General features: G+C 38.1%; 1 protein-coding gene across 1 annotated transcript in view; it reads right to left on the bottom strand.

Annotated features, from left to right (window-relative positions):
- Positions 1-1,041: 1,041 nt before the first annotated feature.
- UGCG (UDP-glucose ceramide glucosyltransferase) overlaps positions 1,042-16,193 on the bottom strand; it is a 55,361-nt gene continuing 40,209 nt past the window's right edge. The window contains exons 4-9 of the mRNA XM_039328972.1: positions 11,312-11,413; positions 9,876-9,988; positions 8,406-8,584; positions 6,985-7,071; positions 5,028-5,217; positions 1,042-3,616 (exon numbers count right to left, since the gene is read on the bottom strand). Coding sequence (XP_039184906.1) covers positions 3,446-3,616; positions 5,028-5,217; positions 6,985-7,071; positions 8,406-8,584; positions 9,876-9,988; positions 11,312-11,413 — 842 coding nt within the window. The 3' untranslated portion in view covers positions 1,042-3,445. The remainder of the gene's footprint in view (positions 3,617-5,027; positions 5,218-6,984; positions 7,072-8,405; positions 8,585-9,875; positions 9,989-11,311; positions 11,414-16,193) is intronic.

Below are 16,193 nucleotides of genomic sequence, written 5' to 3'. Positions count from 1 at the left end.
ACTAAGTCAAAAACTGGTAAGGTACAGCCCAGAAGGAGGTGTGGCTAAAATTCTGACTTAGTCTTAACTGAGCAGGAAGGCTGAGATAACCCACCGGTGCATTCTACACTCATCATGCTGGAGAACTTAAAACATTTATTTAACTGTGTGGTTTATATCTAATATGCTTTAAATATTCTTTTAATTGACATTTTAATTCTACCTTTGTAAGTCAGGCAGAGCCATTAACACACTGGAAGTATAAAAATGTATTAAACAAATAAATAACTTACACATTTCTGACTGATTGTAAATAACATTTACACATCTCCAACTGTAAATGTTTGTCTATATTTTAGAGACAGTTGTGTGCGTGTGTCTGTGTGTACATACACACAAATATACATACAGATAAACTTTAATTAAGATCATATTTGATGTAATTATTGAGTGCATTTTTATAGAAATGAGAATGGTAAAAACATTACAAGATGAAAAGCACTGATCTCTGTGGAGGAATTTGCACGTGCAGCAAACTGCCATGCATTGCCCCCCACAAACCTCATATAACCTTTTGATACCCTTTGTCCCAAGGAAGCAGCCAAAAGATCACCCCCTTTTGACTTAATATCTTACCTACCTAAATAATAAGTTCCCCCTTATCTCTTCCTGTCTTTATCTCTTCTTGTCTTTATCAGTTCTTTCTCCTTTTCTAATTTACCTGTATTTGTTTTACCTGCTCTCAACAGGTAATGTGTTACTAGAAAATAATTGCTTATATGAAGGAATTTTTCAATTACTTTATGTCAACAACTAAAGGTTAAACTTCTAAATGTAAAATGTCAGCAGTTAATGGTAAAGCCTATGTATGTAAAAACTATATAAAAAACAATAAACTCAGAGTTGGAGAAGCTGTGTGAAGATGTGTCATGCAGCTTCAAACCTCTGCCCAAGACATGCCTGAGTCTTTTTCTTAGCATCGTTACAGATCTCTATATGAGAAACATTCACAGGATATTACATGAAAATAAAAGCAATAAATAAAAGCATTTTCTCAAAACATGTGATTGTATTCAAAATTTATTTTTAAACAAAACAAGACAATCAATCTTAAATAAACATGGTATTCTTAACATGTTGACAGACAATTTGAGATTAAGCATTTTGAACCATTGCTTTGTTCTGTCACAGTGCCCTCTTACAATATTTTAAAGGTTTTTTTTCCCAAATCAACCTAGATTTCTTATACAAGAAATTAAGTTGTATATTAAGGTGAAGCATCAGTTTCCTTTAAGTCATAAAGGTTTCACTAATGCACGCACACACACTCGTACTTCTCTTACATAGTTCTTCATAGGTCTCTCTCACCCACATATCTCACACACACACACACACAAACACACATACACACACACACACACACACACACACACACTGAAGTCTGTCCAGCCTTTTTGGTTTTTGTATTACACTGCACATGATGATCAGCATCAAGCCAAGTCAGCTAAGCTTCACTTTAGCAGTGCAATGGATGGCATCAACCAAACTTCATAAAACAAAGAGAAATATACCAACATCATAAGCAAAATTAAGCTAGGTATCAGTGATAACAACAAACATGATAAAAACACAACTGGAATGGCTCATAACCAGACTAGTTTGCAATATGCAACCTTCCTCAGGAAGCAGCTCTTCCTGATTCACATGTAAAGAATGAAACATGCATTAAAAGCCTTTGTTCAAGGAAAATGATGCCCTTCAAAACAATTTCTGTAATGTCATAAGGCAAACAAAGCTCTGGGGAATGTTTCATAGGATTTGTCTGCACACAAAAATGTGCATGCTTAAACACGCACCCTATTACTTTACACTGTGTGTATACCAGACAATTAAATGCACTGGCTCAGTAAATTGGAAAAACATCCAATTCCATAAATACTCATAATTATTGCTAATATGCTACAAATTTTGCTCTTTATTACAGAAGTGTCACAACCCAGGACTTACAGCTGTCTTACTGGCAATGCATTTTGCAAATGTCCTTTATGGTGATAACATGCCATGCCCAAAGGGGTTTTTTTTGGGGGGGGGGAGAGGGGAAGCAACATAAGTACAAATACAAAAGAAAACAAAAGGCTTAATGCAGTGCCCCTCTCAATTTGCTTTGTGATCAAAGTCACATTTAAACAAGTCCAGTTCACCATGTTAAGAGCAATCCAATAATGGGTGAGAGAACAAACTGAGTAAAAGGGGTGGGGGTGGGGAGAGAGAAACAGCATGCATTTACAAATTGGTTATTACCTATTTTTTTCTCTTAGCAATTACAGCTTGAATACAAAAACCCAATTGAAAGACCAGATTAATAGAAGGAAAAAATTCAAAAGAAGATCCAGTTGATAATTAAAGCTTACAAGTTCAAATCAGTAATAGCAAAATCATCTTGCCTTTTAATATACTGACATCTATTGCAATTCGATACTTAAGGATGACTAGTGTAGACAGAAAGATGCCCACTTAAAAAAAGATAATAAATACCTGCTTCATGGAGTTACATTCTTAAGAAGACAGTAAGAAAATAGTTCATATGTGAAATGTTTCTGAAATGCTTCCCCTCTCCCCATAACTATCAAATGTTCACTTACAGAGAAACAAAAACACCCCTTTAAAAAAGTCAGAATGGGAATGGAGAAGATTAGCTAGGCTAATTACAGCACAGTGATTAAAATGGTTCAAGACAGAACCAGTTAGAGTTGGCCAAAAGATGCCCCCCCATTGAAGCACTAATTCTTCCCGTGTTCCACATCAAACTTCTGGCTCACTGAAGAGACCAAAATAATTTAATCTCTATATACCCAGAGATACACATTTTGCTATTCCTAAGGCCGAGTTACCTTTTCATATTTGCTCTGCAGCAACTGCAAGAGGTAGGCATAGATCATCTAGAAAGCTTCTCTCCTTGTGCCCCACTACTTGTGCTTTCCAAAGCTAACCACTATTGTATTACATTGTTAGCCTTTTAGTGGATGCAGTTCAATGACCAGAAGACCATTTGGGACAAACATATAGCTGTGCTTTGCATACATCCCATAGATTTTCAGTGGACCTATGCAGAATTTATTCCCAGTAGATTATGTCCTTTGATTAATAGAGAGTAGCTTTTGCTATACTGAAAGATGCTGTTTGTAGAATTTGCTGCAGAACATTCCTAAGAAAAATGAATCCTGGAACCAATCCTCTTGATTTGATTTTGTACATAAAAACAAGGTACCATTTGGCCAAGACTACAGATGTATCTTTTTTTTTTCACAGATGCAAGTGCCATGCAAAATAAATTAGGGAACAGATATGAAAACATACAGGTAATAAAACTATTGAAGGTAGATCTTTTAAAAGCATTTATAGAAACATAATTTGTAATACTTTCTCTTTTTTTCTTTTCTTGAAATACACAGTCACAAAGCTGTGGCTATACATCGAGGATCTCCTCTGCAGTGCCTCCACAGCGTAATCTGTAGCGTCCTGTCCTCCAGCTAATAGTAGGATCCCACAAAGCGGAGAGGAAAATGTATATCGTCATGGATTCTCTGATGAACCATGCTACTGCATAGTCAAGTTTTGAAAAACACAGAGTACCACCCTGGGGGATTATATGAACAGAAGTTCACAATTAGTAACAATTTCACCAACTAAATTAAATATTTACTTACTAAGCTTAAATTAAAAAAGATTACCATAAGATGCAGAAAAAAGTAAGTAGCTTAGGAATTACTTTTTAATTATTATTTCTAGTACTCCAAGTGAATCCGTAGCTCATATTTTTAAGAAACAACTATTCTAAACCCAGTTAAATAGAAACTAAAGGCTCTATGGGACCTTTAATAAAAGTATGAATAAAAACACTTTTAATTTTATATAGATAAATTAGTATCCTGAAAACATGGCATAGATCATAGTGCTTCACAAGAACGGCTCTAGATTTGTGGTACAAAGAGGCCAAATACAGGTAGTCACAATTGGGACCAGAATTTCCATCGCTAACAAGGCAGTTGTTAACGGAGTCGTGCCTGACTTTACCTGTTTGCCATGTTGTTAAACAAATCACTGCAGTTGTTAGTGAATCATGCAGTTGTTAAGTGATGAGGGTGAAGGCTCATTCTCTGAGCTTGTGGGTTGGTTTCTGGACATTTCGTTACCAGGCTAGATAACATCTTCAGCAACATTTAAGGGATGTCTGTGTCAGTGCTCTCTGCTGTGTCAGTTGTTAAGTGAATCTGGCTTCCTCTATTGACTTTGCTTCTCAGAAACCGGCTCGAATGATTGCAAATGATGATTGCCACATGTCTGAATGTTGATGTGACTGTGGGGATGTTGTGACTGTTAAGTGTGAGAACCAGTTTTAAGTCACTTTTTTCAGTACCACTGTAACTTTGAATAGTCACTAAACCAGGGGTCCTCAAACTTGGCCACTTTAAGACTTGTGGACTTCAACTCCCAGAATTCCCCAAGCCAGCAATTCTGGGAGTTGAAGTCCACAAGTCTTAAAGTGGCCAAGTTTGAGGACCCCTGCAACGAAACAAATGGTTCCAATTCAACGGCTACCTGTCACTGCAGCCAAAAAGTACACTGCTTCCTCAAGGTCTTCTGGGTACACATATGGATCACCAGAAGACAATTCTACTATGCCAGCTTCACCTTACAGACTCAGAGGGACATGCTGAAGGAACTACATAGCCCTGTTTCTACAGTGTTATCAGTACATGCATAATTAATCATCGTGGCATTGTTTATTTAAATTCCCCACCCAGATATCAGACACCTAACCCCCACTGTCACTTTTTATGACATTCCTTCTCTGTTTCAGAGATTTTTAACTCTCCACATTTTGGGGGTGGGGGAAAAAAACAGACAACATAAGAAAGAAAAGGAATTAAGCAAAAACCTAGGTGTCTTCAATATTTGTGCAAATAAAACGTTCATGCAAAAAAGCATGGTAATTAATTTGCAAAAGAATTTCTATTATATCTGAGTCGCCATTCAGTACAACCTACCTGGACAGCCCTGAGTTGAATGTAGTCAAATATAAACCATGCCAAACAATGACACATAAAAAACACCATTATGTCCCATCTGAACATATGATGAACTGCCCATCCAATAATCAAACTCGCAACAAAGCATTCTGAGATTGGCTCACATATTATTGTGGCTGGAAGCATGTTAATCCGTAGTTTGGCCCACCTATGTTTAAGAAATTCAAAAATATATTTAAACAGGGGAGTACTTGTTCTTACAACAACAATATCTATTTCTGCTTTCAGAAATTGATAAATGAAAGTTAATCAGTTTTCAGTTCATTAGTTTTCATGAGGAGCAGAGAAGTTATTTAAAGCTTACAGGCTTTTTGAGATAAATCACTAGCTATGTTTTTATTGAGTAAATCAGATATGTGATAACCTTAAATATCTAAAATGCTTTCAAACAAACCTTCTTTCATAATTAGACTTTCAAAGCCACTGACCCAGTCTCTTTCCCAAAACTAACAGAATGAGCCACATATAGGGCATCTCCAGTTAAAGGTAGTATACACAAAACTACTAGCTGTTATATTTACTGTATTATCTTTAATACTGGTGCAAGGTTTTAAAAGACTTCTGCTAATCTGGGGAAATCTGGTATAAAATGAATTTTTTAAAGCTGGTATTCTTTACTTATTGAGCATCAAATATAAGACAGCAATTTTATTCATTCTTACTCAGGAGTGAACACTACAGAATACTATGGATCTCAGTGCTGCACTACAAGAATTGGAATTAGAGTAACACTGGATTAAAAAGCAAGTGAGGTTAGAATCCCTTCAAGGGTAACATTTTCAGGCTGACAACTAATTAACTCATTTTACTTTATGAATTACATTGTACTAACAGCCGGACTTTCACCAGGTGCCAGCATTTTTTTCTTAAATAAAATATACTAGCTGAAAATAGGTAGATGTAGATCTAATAAATGTTACCTCAGTAGACTTGGATTTGAGGAAGAGAGGACTATAATAAAGTGACAAATCTCTAAAGAATGACTTACCTGCTGAAAATCTAACCCAAATCCTAACCCTACACCCTTCACATTTAATACTTCAGATCCAGCTCTGAGCAGTTTGCAACCACTCTGCAATATCATCTACCGTATTAGAACCAACATAAACCAGAAGTGAATCTGAAGTTAATTGTGATTTCTACCACAACAAACACATAAATAGATTTCAGAATTACTATCAAGGACAATCTGCTGAAACCAGACTTCTCCAGGACAAATACCACATCCAGGTATTAGGCTCTGACTTGCACGTGATTGCTTTTTAAATGTTCAAAAACTAAAATTCACATGTCGTAAGAACCAACTTAGAACAGAGGAGTCATTGCTTTGATGTAATTGTGTCCCCTTTCATTTACGAGTTCACATAATACCAACAAAATTCAACATAACTATGTATTTAGCTTACAATGTAGAAAGTAATTGGTTTTGTATTCTGAGTGGCCATTTTGTATCTTGTTTCATTCCCAGCATAATTTTGTGTCTGCCTTTACTTAGTGAATCTCAAGATTTTAGTTAAAAAAAAATAAAAGAATAGATATCCTTCATGCCTAAACTCTTTCTACATTTCTCTACATGAAACAAAGATGATTTACCTAAATTAGTTATGACTGGCATGCAGCTGGGCATTGTATTAGTAGTGCATATAAAGACCAGTTTCATCTGACATGACTTGAAAGCCAAACTCCTGAGTCTAGTTATTAATTACAAAATCAAACAAATCAGAAAATGAGATATTTATTAATATATGGCTGCCACAAATTTAATCACAAAATATGAAAAAAAATCAGAATAAGCTGTCAAAAATCCACACTATTGATTGAATAGAAAAACAAGAATAAATAGAACTATATATTTCACTAGGTTTGATTGAAGGGATCAATAAATGAGATAATAAAAAGTTGGGTATTTTTTTACCTTATCATTCTGGACTGAAACTGTGAAATTGAATAAGAGCCAGAGTTTTGCATTGCAACTTGCGTAGCCATTTGAAATTTCCAACCTCTGAAAGAAGGAATATAACCAAGATAAATAATCTCATGCTGAGGGATATTGGTTAGCCATTTTTTCTTTAAACATTGGAAAGGTAAACACTAATTGAGTTTGCTTTTTAAATACTTCGTAACTCCTGTCACAGAGCTCTAGATTTGACCCTAAAAGCCATGTTATACAAATTAACTAGAACGATTGTGCGTGAAGCCCTACCTTACATTTCTAGTGCTCTCACACAAACTGGGTAGGGCAGCTCTAACTAAAAAAAATCTATAGGCACAATTTAAATATTCCTTAAGCCAGGGATGTCAAACTCACAACGTCACGTGACGTGTCGCGACATATCGTGATTTTTTTTCCATTGCCGGCAATGGGGTGGGCGCAGTTTCGGCATGACGCATCCGGCCTGTGGGCCGGCAGTTTGACACCCCTGCCTTAAGCACATATAACTGAAATACCATGTCAAGAAAAAGTTTTCTGTTTAACATGCAACTTTTCTAAATTTCGTATAGTTTATATGGAGAGGCAAGTAAGTCGCATCTTAAAAGTTTGAAGTGACAGTTCCTCTTGAGCTGCATAGTGTAATTCTATAACCATATAGCTTGGCCCTTAATTGCATTTGTATATGTTATGACTGAAATTTCCATTTTTCTCTTACCTTGTGATTAACTCCAGATCACTCACTTTTAGAATACAAATATGATCAATTCAGAGTGCTGTCTGTCACCTTTAAAGCACTATGTGGCAGGACCATCTATATACAATTCTGCTCATCCCACTTCATCTAGCAGGATAAGTATGTTCCTGGGGCTTCAATATTATTCATTGTTTGATATTTTGAATGGTTTCTATTGTATTGTGTTTTTATTTGCTTTCCAGAGTTTCTTCTGATAGCTGAGTGGCCATATAAATTTGTTTAATAAATAAAATAAACAAATATAATCAAAATATATAGACACGGCATGATAAAAGCACAATACCATAATTGCTTATTTTTTTTAATCATCCTGTTAACTGGAAAAACCTGAATAAAGTTTCAGATTTTTTTTGAAAGATAAATGAGACAAATTCCTCTGATGTAGGAGAGCTTTAGCTAGGTGCTGTAAATAATTATGTGAAAATAATATAACTCTGTACAGAAAATAAATTATGATAGCTTGGCCTTAGCATAAAAAAAAGGAACTTCCTATTTGTAACTTCATTTTGATGGGAAAAAAATTCTGAAGATGACAGAAGATGAACCAGTTTAAGTGTGTTCCAGAACTCTATTATACAAACAAGTAAAAACATGGCAAATTATGATAAGCATTACAGGTGAACTTTTCCTGAGAACATTATCATCATACCTGTCAGCTATTGCTTTAGCCATAAAGTAATCTTCAGCAATATACTGTGCAAAAGCTATAAGTCCTCCAGCTTGGTCCAAAACATCTTTTCTCATCAAGCAAGACATCCCTGTCACACATTTAAAGGCAGTCATATGGGCAGAAATGTATGTCCTTGGATGGGAAGTACCAAAATAGACCTTTAAAAAAAAAGTATGCCAAAGTCATGGTCCTGTAGTGTCCCTTATTATTACATTTAACACTTGCCATAGATTTTTAAATATCTGCCTGCACAAATATACCAGAGGTAACACAGTCTTGTGAAAATATGCAATAAATGTTTCAGTTTCCTTGGATTTTTCCAGCCATTTGTAATATCTTGCTCATCTTGTATAGAAAAGAACTTTGTCATTATGCAGTCATCCTTATTATTTAATGAAAATTGTAATCTCCAAATGAAGATTGCTGTTGTTTCTGTATTGATCTGAATGTAGATTATCTTAAAACTGAAGTTCTTAAGAGTACTTTGTCACTACTTCTGTTAGTGAACATATATCAATGGATAAATATTCATCTACCTACGAAATGAGCCCAGAACATAAAGCAGTTCTATGAATTTATCTATACTGCCACTTTTCAGTTTAAGTACAATAGAATTATGGGGTATAGCAATAAAAAGGGGGAAAATGGGAGAAGGAATACAGGGATGCAACAAATATTTTGCTCCAATACTATTTTTAATCCAAAAACAATAAACTATTTTTTGTATTATATATGATGTTTCTACTTGAATTAGCAACAAAACAAATGTAGTGGCAGTAAGCACTATTCAATTCAGCATTAAGGCGTAAAGTTAACAAAGCAGAAAAGACTGAAATTTCAAATCAAGAATGCAATATCTGCTAGGGAACTAACTACACTTGATTCCTTTTAATGTCAACATGCCATTGTATATAAATTAAGGCTGCTATATTTGCCACGTGGGAAACTATGAATTCATGCAATTCTTTATAAATATGTCAGTTCATCCAAATTTAAAAAATTGCTACCTCTGCAGTACTAGCAATGTATTAAAATTCAAGAGCTCCAAAGAAGTTATTAAATGCTGCAAGCAATGGCCTCCCACTAAAATATAGACTATAGAGAGAATGAATCATCACTAGAAGAAGGAATGCAAATAAGCCTTTTCATTCAAAGCTATTAGAAAGTTCTACATGTAAAATGCTACGTGTAAAAGTAATAAACATTTTGCATAATAAACTGTCAGCAAAGTACTGACAGTTAAATACCACTATTCACAAATATCAGACTATCGAGAATAATATTTTGGAGTTAATATATGAAGGAAGACATGGAACCACTTTTACTACTGTAGTGAATATTTTTTGTGGTAAAATGTTTACATTTACTGATTCTTTTTTCAGCTTTAAACTATTACAATGTACAAAAAATTAAGCCTACGAAACTGAGCAAGCATAAATGAAAACTTACCTGTTCTAGAGTGGCAGCAAAGCCCTGTCTATCTGCTACATAAGGCAGGCCATGAACCAAACCAACTTTTTCAGTCATTTGATTGGCCATATCTGTTAGTGTATCTGGGTTAACTGAAAAATAAGAACTGTGTTTAATGTTTTAAAAAGTTACTCTCAGATAGTTAGGTTACTACCGGTACCTTACAGTATAAAATCCTATTATCTAACTAAAAAAAATCTCCCCATGAGATTTCCTAGTTCTGGCTGCTTTGCTGAACATTACAAAAGTGAGGGAGATTAATTTTTTGTTGTGTAGCCCTAATCTGACTTGATAACTCAGTAATTATAGGAGTGATCAGAGTCTAGAGAATAAATACCATCAACCTGAGATAGTTGTTATCCTGCAAATAGCAAATACAAGCACTGAAAGGGAAAAAAAAAAAAACCAGTATTGCAGGAGTCCCCAGTGACTTGCCTGCAAGATATCTTATTTGGAATCTGAAATCTTATTTGGAATCCTGTACCATCTAGAAATGTAAATGGAAAGCTGGCATATAATACAGTATCGTATCATAGTATAATATAATATACCTTTATTTTTGGATCACTCAAATAGGTGTACGTAATGCTTCTGCCTCCTATTTTCCTCAAAACAACCACCTTGTGAGATGGACTTGGATGATATAGAACATGATTGTCCCAAGTACACCTAGCTGTTTTTCATGCCTAGGGTATAATTAGAACCTGCAGTCTCCTAGTTTCTAATCTAGCGCTTTAACCTCTACATCAAACTAGCTCTACTTCATTTTTATTATTTAAGAATGGCTTTCTTAGAAATAAAGATGAAGCTACACAGGTAGTTATTGTACAATGACTTGCCTTGAAACATGCCAACCCTTCTAGGATGGATGGATGAGATAGATAGATAGATAGATAGATAGATAGATAGATAGATAGATAGATAGATAGATAGATAGATAGATAGATAGATAGATAAGACAGGCAGGCAGGCAGACAGACAGACAGACAGATATTGTAGAGATCAATTGGGAGACTACACAGGATAGCCAGAAACAACAGTTTGTCTCCTTAGTTTTCCTAATGAATACAACAGATATTTTTGAACAGTAATTTCCATCAGTGATTTTGAGAGTAAGCATCCTCCCCCCAAAGGTTGCCTACTGGGGAATGGCTTAAAAGCTCCAAAAATTCAAATAACAATCTGACAGTATTTGCCTCCATATGTTTCATGTTGCCTGTGATTCTTATACCTTCTGCCTATGAGAATTACTATAACTCCACTTCCACAAAATTTGTAATGTCTTTTTGGCAGAATGTAACTTTATTAAATGAATGATACCATCAACATTTTAATATTATGTTACTTATTTCAATAGCTTGCAATCAGGAGCCTTTCCAAAAGAACATTCTGTGGCATTGAAAGAAATCACTTACCTCTAATGCCACTATCACAGATCCATATAAGATCATATTTGGCAACTTCATATGCTGGCATCAAATTGTTGATCTTTGGATTTATTCCAACTTTTTTACCACCTTAAAAATAACATTTAAATTGTTAGTCATTACCAAGAAATAAATTATGTGCAAACTCTATATCTCTGAATTTATTCATCCATCCATCTATATACCATACAGAGTTGATTGAAAAAGTTAAAATACCCCTGTTCAAATTGTATATTTCAATGTATCTACAAGTTAACAGAACCTGACACGGCCTCTACGATGGTCTAAAGTTAAACATGTACCCTTCTGCAGATTTGACTGTATATTTTGTATTTATGTGCAATTGTTTATAGGTTCAAAATATGAAAATAGTGAATATGGTAGAAGTTTGGACATCTTTTCAGGTAGTATTTTGTAACATCTCATTTTGCAGAAATAACAGCTTCCAAATGTTTACAGTAGTTAGCTAAAAGACTTTCTTTTGTTGCTTTTAGATTTTTTTTTTTTAATCTTCTAGCTCAGAAATTTTCTTAAGTCTCCTAGCATGCATTACATGCTTAAGATCTCTTCATAGATTTTAAATAATATTCAAAACTGGAGGCTTAAATTTTCCTGTTAAGTACATCATGGAGATATGTTTTAGACTGTTATTTTCTGAAATATTGCACTTTTTTCAGCTTCCGCTTCTTCACTGACTGTGGGATACCAGCTCCTAAGATTGCTTAATATTTATTCAAACCCACTCTTCCTTCTATCTACATAATATTTCCTGTGACAATAGCTATCATATAACCACAAAATAACACCCATGCTTAACACTTGGCAAGGTTTTTCTGTTCTTCAAATGCTTTATTCTTTTTTTCCTTGTCTGGTTATCACTGAACTATTCAAGTTTTGTTTCATCAGTCTAAAGCACTTTGTTCCAAAACATTTCAAGTTAATCACAGTTTTCTTTTGCATACTTTGAACTGTGATTTTTATAATGAGATCAGAGAAGAGGTTTCACCTGCCAAGTCTCTCATGCAGATCACTGCAATCCTATATACTGTGAAGGTGTGGAAACTCCAATGTCAGCTAAACTTGTCAGCAGATCATCTGCAGTGATCTGTGGGTTCTGTTTTGCAGACCTATCTGGTTTTCATTTCTAGCATCAATGTTTCTTAGTTTTCAAGACTTTGGTTTTACCTCAATAGTTCCATGTAACTTACATTCCTTAACTTTTCTCATAACTGAAAATTCTAGACCTTTTGTAGTCTTAGCCTGCTTTGTATGAGTGAATTACGTTTATTTTCATATGCTCAGAAAGCTGCTTAAAGGAGGTCTATGATTGTTGAAAGCAGAAAGAAAAATCACAACTTGAGAAGTTAGAACAGAGTATTTAATCTATATATTTGTTTTAATCTACTTAACTGTACACCTAATGAGTGGATCATCTTTTGAGACTATATTAACAACTTTACAATAAAAACAAAATCGCACTGTCAACTGAAAATGATGTTCAACTATTTTATCTGTTATAGTCATTGTCAACTAGACATATTAAGTATACATTCAGATTTAAAAACCCAACTGTGTTTAACTTTACACCATGTAGAGGTAGTGTTAAATTCTGTTCCTTTAGTATTTATTGAAAAATGCAGCTTGACCAGTTATGTTTTATCCGCAACTACTCATACACACACCCTATGTTATAAATGAAACTGAGGTAAATATTTGTGCCTGTAGTCTTAGGCTCTTCACTCAGCAACTTTATCCAGAATTCTTGACCGTAATCTGAAAAACGATGTTCTGCTATAAATGTATAATATGTATAAGCTACTGATTTAACAGGAGTAAGCAAAGGGGCGTTGACTTACCTGAACGCCTTTTCTCAGCACGGAGATGGATAATCCACGCAGTGGGTTGAGACTGTATTCCTGGCCAATCAGATCAGTCAGCCAAAGTTGCCACGCCCCGTCTTGGACCATGATCCTTAGTCTTGACTCGAGCGCAGCCATTGACTGACAGTAAGACGTTTTGGCTCCACTAAATATACCCTATTATTCTAGTCTATAAGGGTGGGTGTGGATTATCCATCTCCGTGCTGAGAAAAGGCGTTCAGGTAAGTCAACGCCCCTTCTCCAGCACTGGAGATGGATAATCCACGCAGTGGGACATACCAAAGCCTATTGTCCCTTGGGTTGGGGAATAGACTGGTCCCGTGTGCAACTTTGGTCTAGCACCTGCTGGAGAACCCTCCTACCGAAGGAGGCCTCTGCAGAGGAGTACCTGTCGATTTTGTAATGACGAATGAATGGAGAGGGCGAGGCCCAAGTGGCTGCCCTGCATACCTCTTCAATAGAAGCCTGCATGGCCCATGCTGCTGAGGTGGCAGCACTCCTTGTGGAATGGGCCGTGATATGCTTGGGGACTTGCAAGGACTCCGCCTGGTATGCCCCCGTGATGCATGCCCTAATCCACCTACCGATGGTAGAGGACGAGACCTTCAGGCCCCTAGTAGCGGGGTGGAAGGATATGAAAAGCGCTTCCGAGCGTCGGAATTCCGCTGTGCGTGAAATGTAATGTCTTAGTGCCCTTCGTACGTCCAAGGTGTGCCATTGTTGCTCCAGGGGATGAGCTGGGTTTGGACAGAAGTCTGGTAGGACTATTTCCTGTGATCTGTGAAAAAGGGAGTTGACCTTTGGAATGAATGAAGGGTCTATTCTTAGGACTACCTTGTCCCTGTGAAAATGGCACAGGTCCTTCCTCATTGAGAGAGAAGCTAACTCGGATATCCGCCGAGCTGACGTGATGGCTACCAAGAATGCTACCTTATGGGTCAGATAGCGAATGTCACATGTTTTGAGTGGTTCGAAGGGCGCTCTGGTAAGAGCTTGTAGTACTCGTGGTAGTTCCCATGATGGATACCTGTGCACGGTTGGCGGTCTGATGTTCGCAGCCCCCTTGAGGAAGGATCGTATTAAGGGATGCTTGCCCAAGGATTCACCGGGGCTGGCAGAAAGTATAGTTGAGAGGGCGGCGATTTGCCTGCGCAGTGTGTTTGGCGAGAGGTCCCTCTCTAGGCCATCTAGTAAAAATTCTAGGATCTTGGGAATTGTGATCCCTTCGAGTAACAATTCCTGTTTAGAGCACCATGATTGGAAGCTTCTCCACGTGGCCTCGTAGATACGGTTCGTGGAGGGGCGCCTTGATGCCTGTATGACCCTAATTACACCCTGTGAGCAAGCCCCCTTGGCTAAAATTGACCGTTCAAGAGCCAGACGGCTAGTTGTAGCCATTGTGGCTCTGGGTGGGAGATCTCCCCCTGCTTGAGGGAGATCCTCTCCGGAGGAATCCGCCATGGATTCGTGCGGGAGAGACTCCTCAAGTCTGCGAACCAAGGTCTCCTTGGCCAATAAGGGGCCACAAGGATTACCTCGGCCCTTTCCCGCAGAATCTTGCGTACTACCGCCGGAAGGAGAGGTAAGGGTGGAAACGCGTATAGGAGCCCCCTTGGCCATGGGCTCCGTAACGCGTCCGTCTGCTCTGCTCCCTTGGATGGGAATCGGGAGAAGAAGCGAGTTAGGTGGGCATTGGAAGGAGAGGCAAAAAGGTCCACCTGGGGAAGCCCGAAGCGGTGACAAACCTCCCTGAAGATCCTCGGGTGTAGTTGCCACTCCGAGTAATCTATTGTTGATCTGCTCAACAGATCTGCTTGGATGTTTGCCTCCCCCGATATGTGGTCGGCCTTTATGGAGGCCAGATTTTGTTCCGCCCAGGCCCCCAGTAGGAGGGCCTCGGCCGAGAGCGAGTGAGAGTGTGTGCCTCCCTGACGGTTTATGTGGGCCTTGGCTGTCACGTTGTCCGTCAGGACCAGTACGTGCCTGCCTTTTATGCTGCTGTGAAAATGCCTTAACGCTAGGTGAATAGCCCGCAGCTCGAGCCAGTTTATGTTGTGTCGGAGATCCACCGCTGACCAGCGGCCCTGTGTCCACTTGGTCCCCAAGTGGCCTCCCCAGCCGAATAAGCTCGCATCTGTTGTGACTACTACTCTGTCTGGTTCCCTGAAGGGGGACCCCCTGAGGAGAGCTGGAGATAGCCACCACCTGAGGGAGTGTCGTACTCTCAGAGGTATGCCTACCCTCTTCCGGGATGCACTGATTTGTTGTCTCTGAAACGGGAGCATGAACCACTGCAGTTCTCTTGAGTGCAGCCTTGCCCAAGGAACTATTGCTATGGTCGATATCATCTTCCCTAGCAGCTGGGAGAGGCAGACCAGCGTCACTGACTGACCGCGGCTTACCTGTTTTACGGCTTTCTTTATGCTGCTGAGGCGTTCCTGTGATAGGTACACCTTGCATTCCTTTGTGTCTATGACCGCTCCCAGGTGGAGTATTCTCGTAGTTGGGGTTAGATGGCTCTTTGGAAAGTTCACCGAGAAGCCGTGGTCCTGCAGCATTTTTATCACTAACTTTAGGTCCGCCCGAGACTGCTGGGCGGACGATGACTGGATTAGAATATCGTCCAGGTAGCACTGGACTCTGACTGGTACGTTTCTTAGGTGTGCTGCCAGAACCGCCAGAATCTTGGTGAACACCCTGGGCGCTGATGACAGGCCGAATGGAAGTGCCCTGTATTGAAAATGGTGCCCCCTGTAGGCAAACCGTAGAAAGCGGCGGTGAGCCAGAGAGATAGGGATGTGCAAGTATGCCTCCGTGAGGTCGATCGATGCCAGAAAATCCCCTTTCCTTACGCTTCCAAGGATGGAGCGTAGTGTCTGCATTTTGAATTTGCGGTATTTTATGTAGAAATTTAGCCTTTTCAAATCCAAAACGGCTCTCCAACCCCCCGAGGGTTTTGGGACCACGAAGAGGATAGAATAAAACCCCTG

Source organism: Crotalus tigris, unplaced genomic scaffold, assembly GCF_016545835.1.
Source record: "Crotalus tigris isolate CLP2741 ecotype Arizona unplaced genomic scaffold, ASM1654583v1 scf7180000024386.1433019, whole genome shotgun sequence".
NCBI classification, from domain to species: domain Eukaryota; kingdom Metazoa; phylum Chordata; class Lepidosauria; order Squamata; family Viperidae; genus Crotalus; species Crotalus tigris.
The sequence above is the reverse complement of the archived record's forward strand: the minus strand, read 5'-3'. Positions and strand labels throughout refer to the sequence as shown.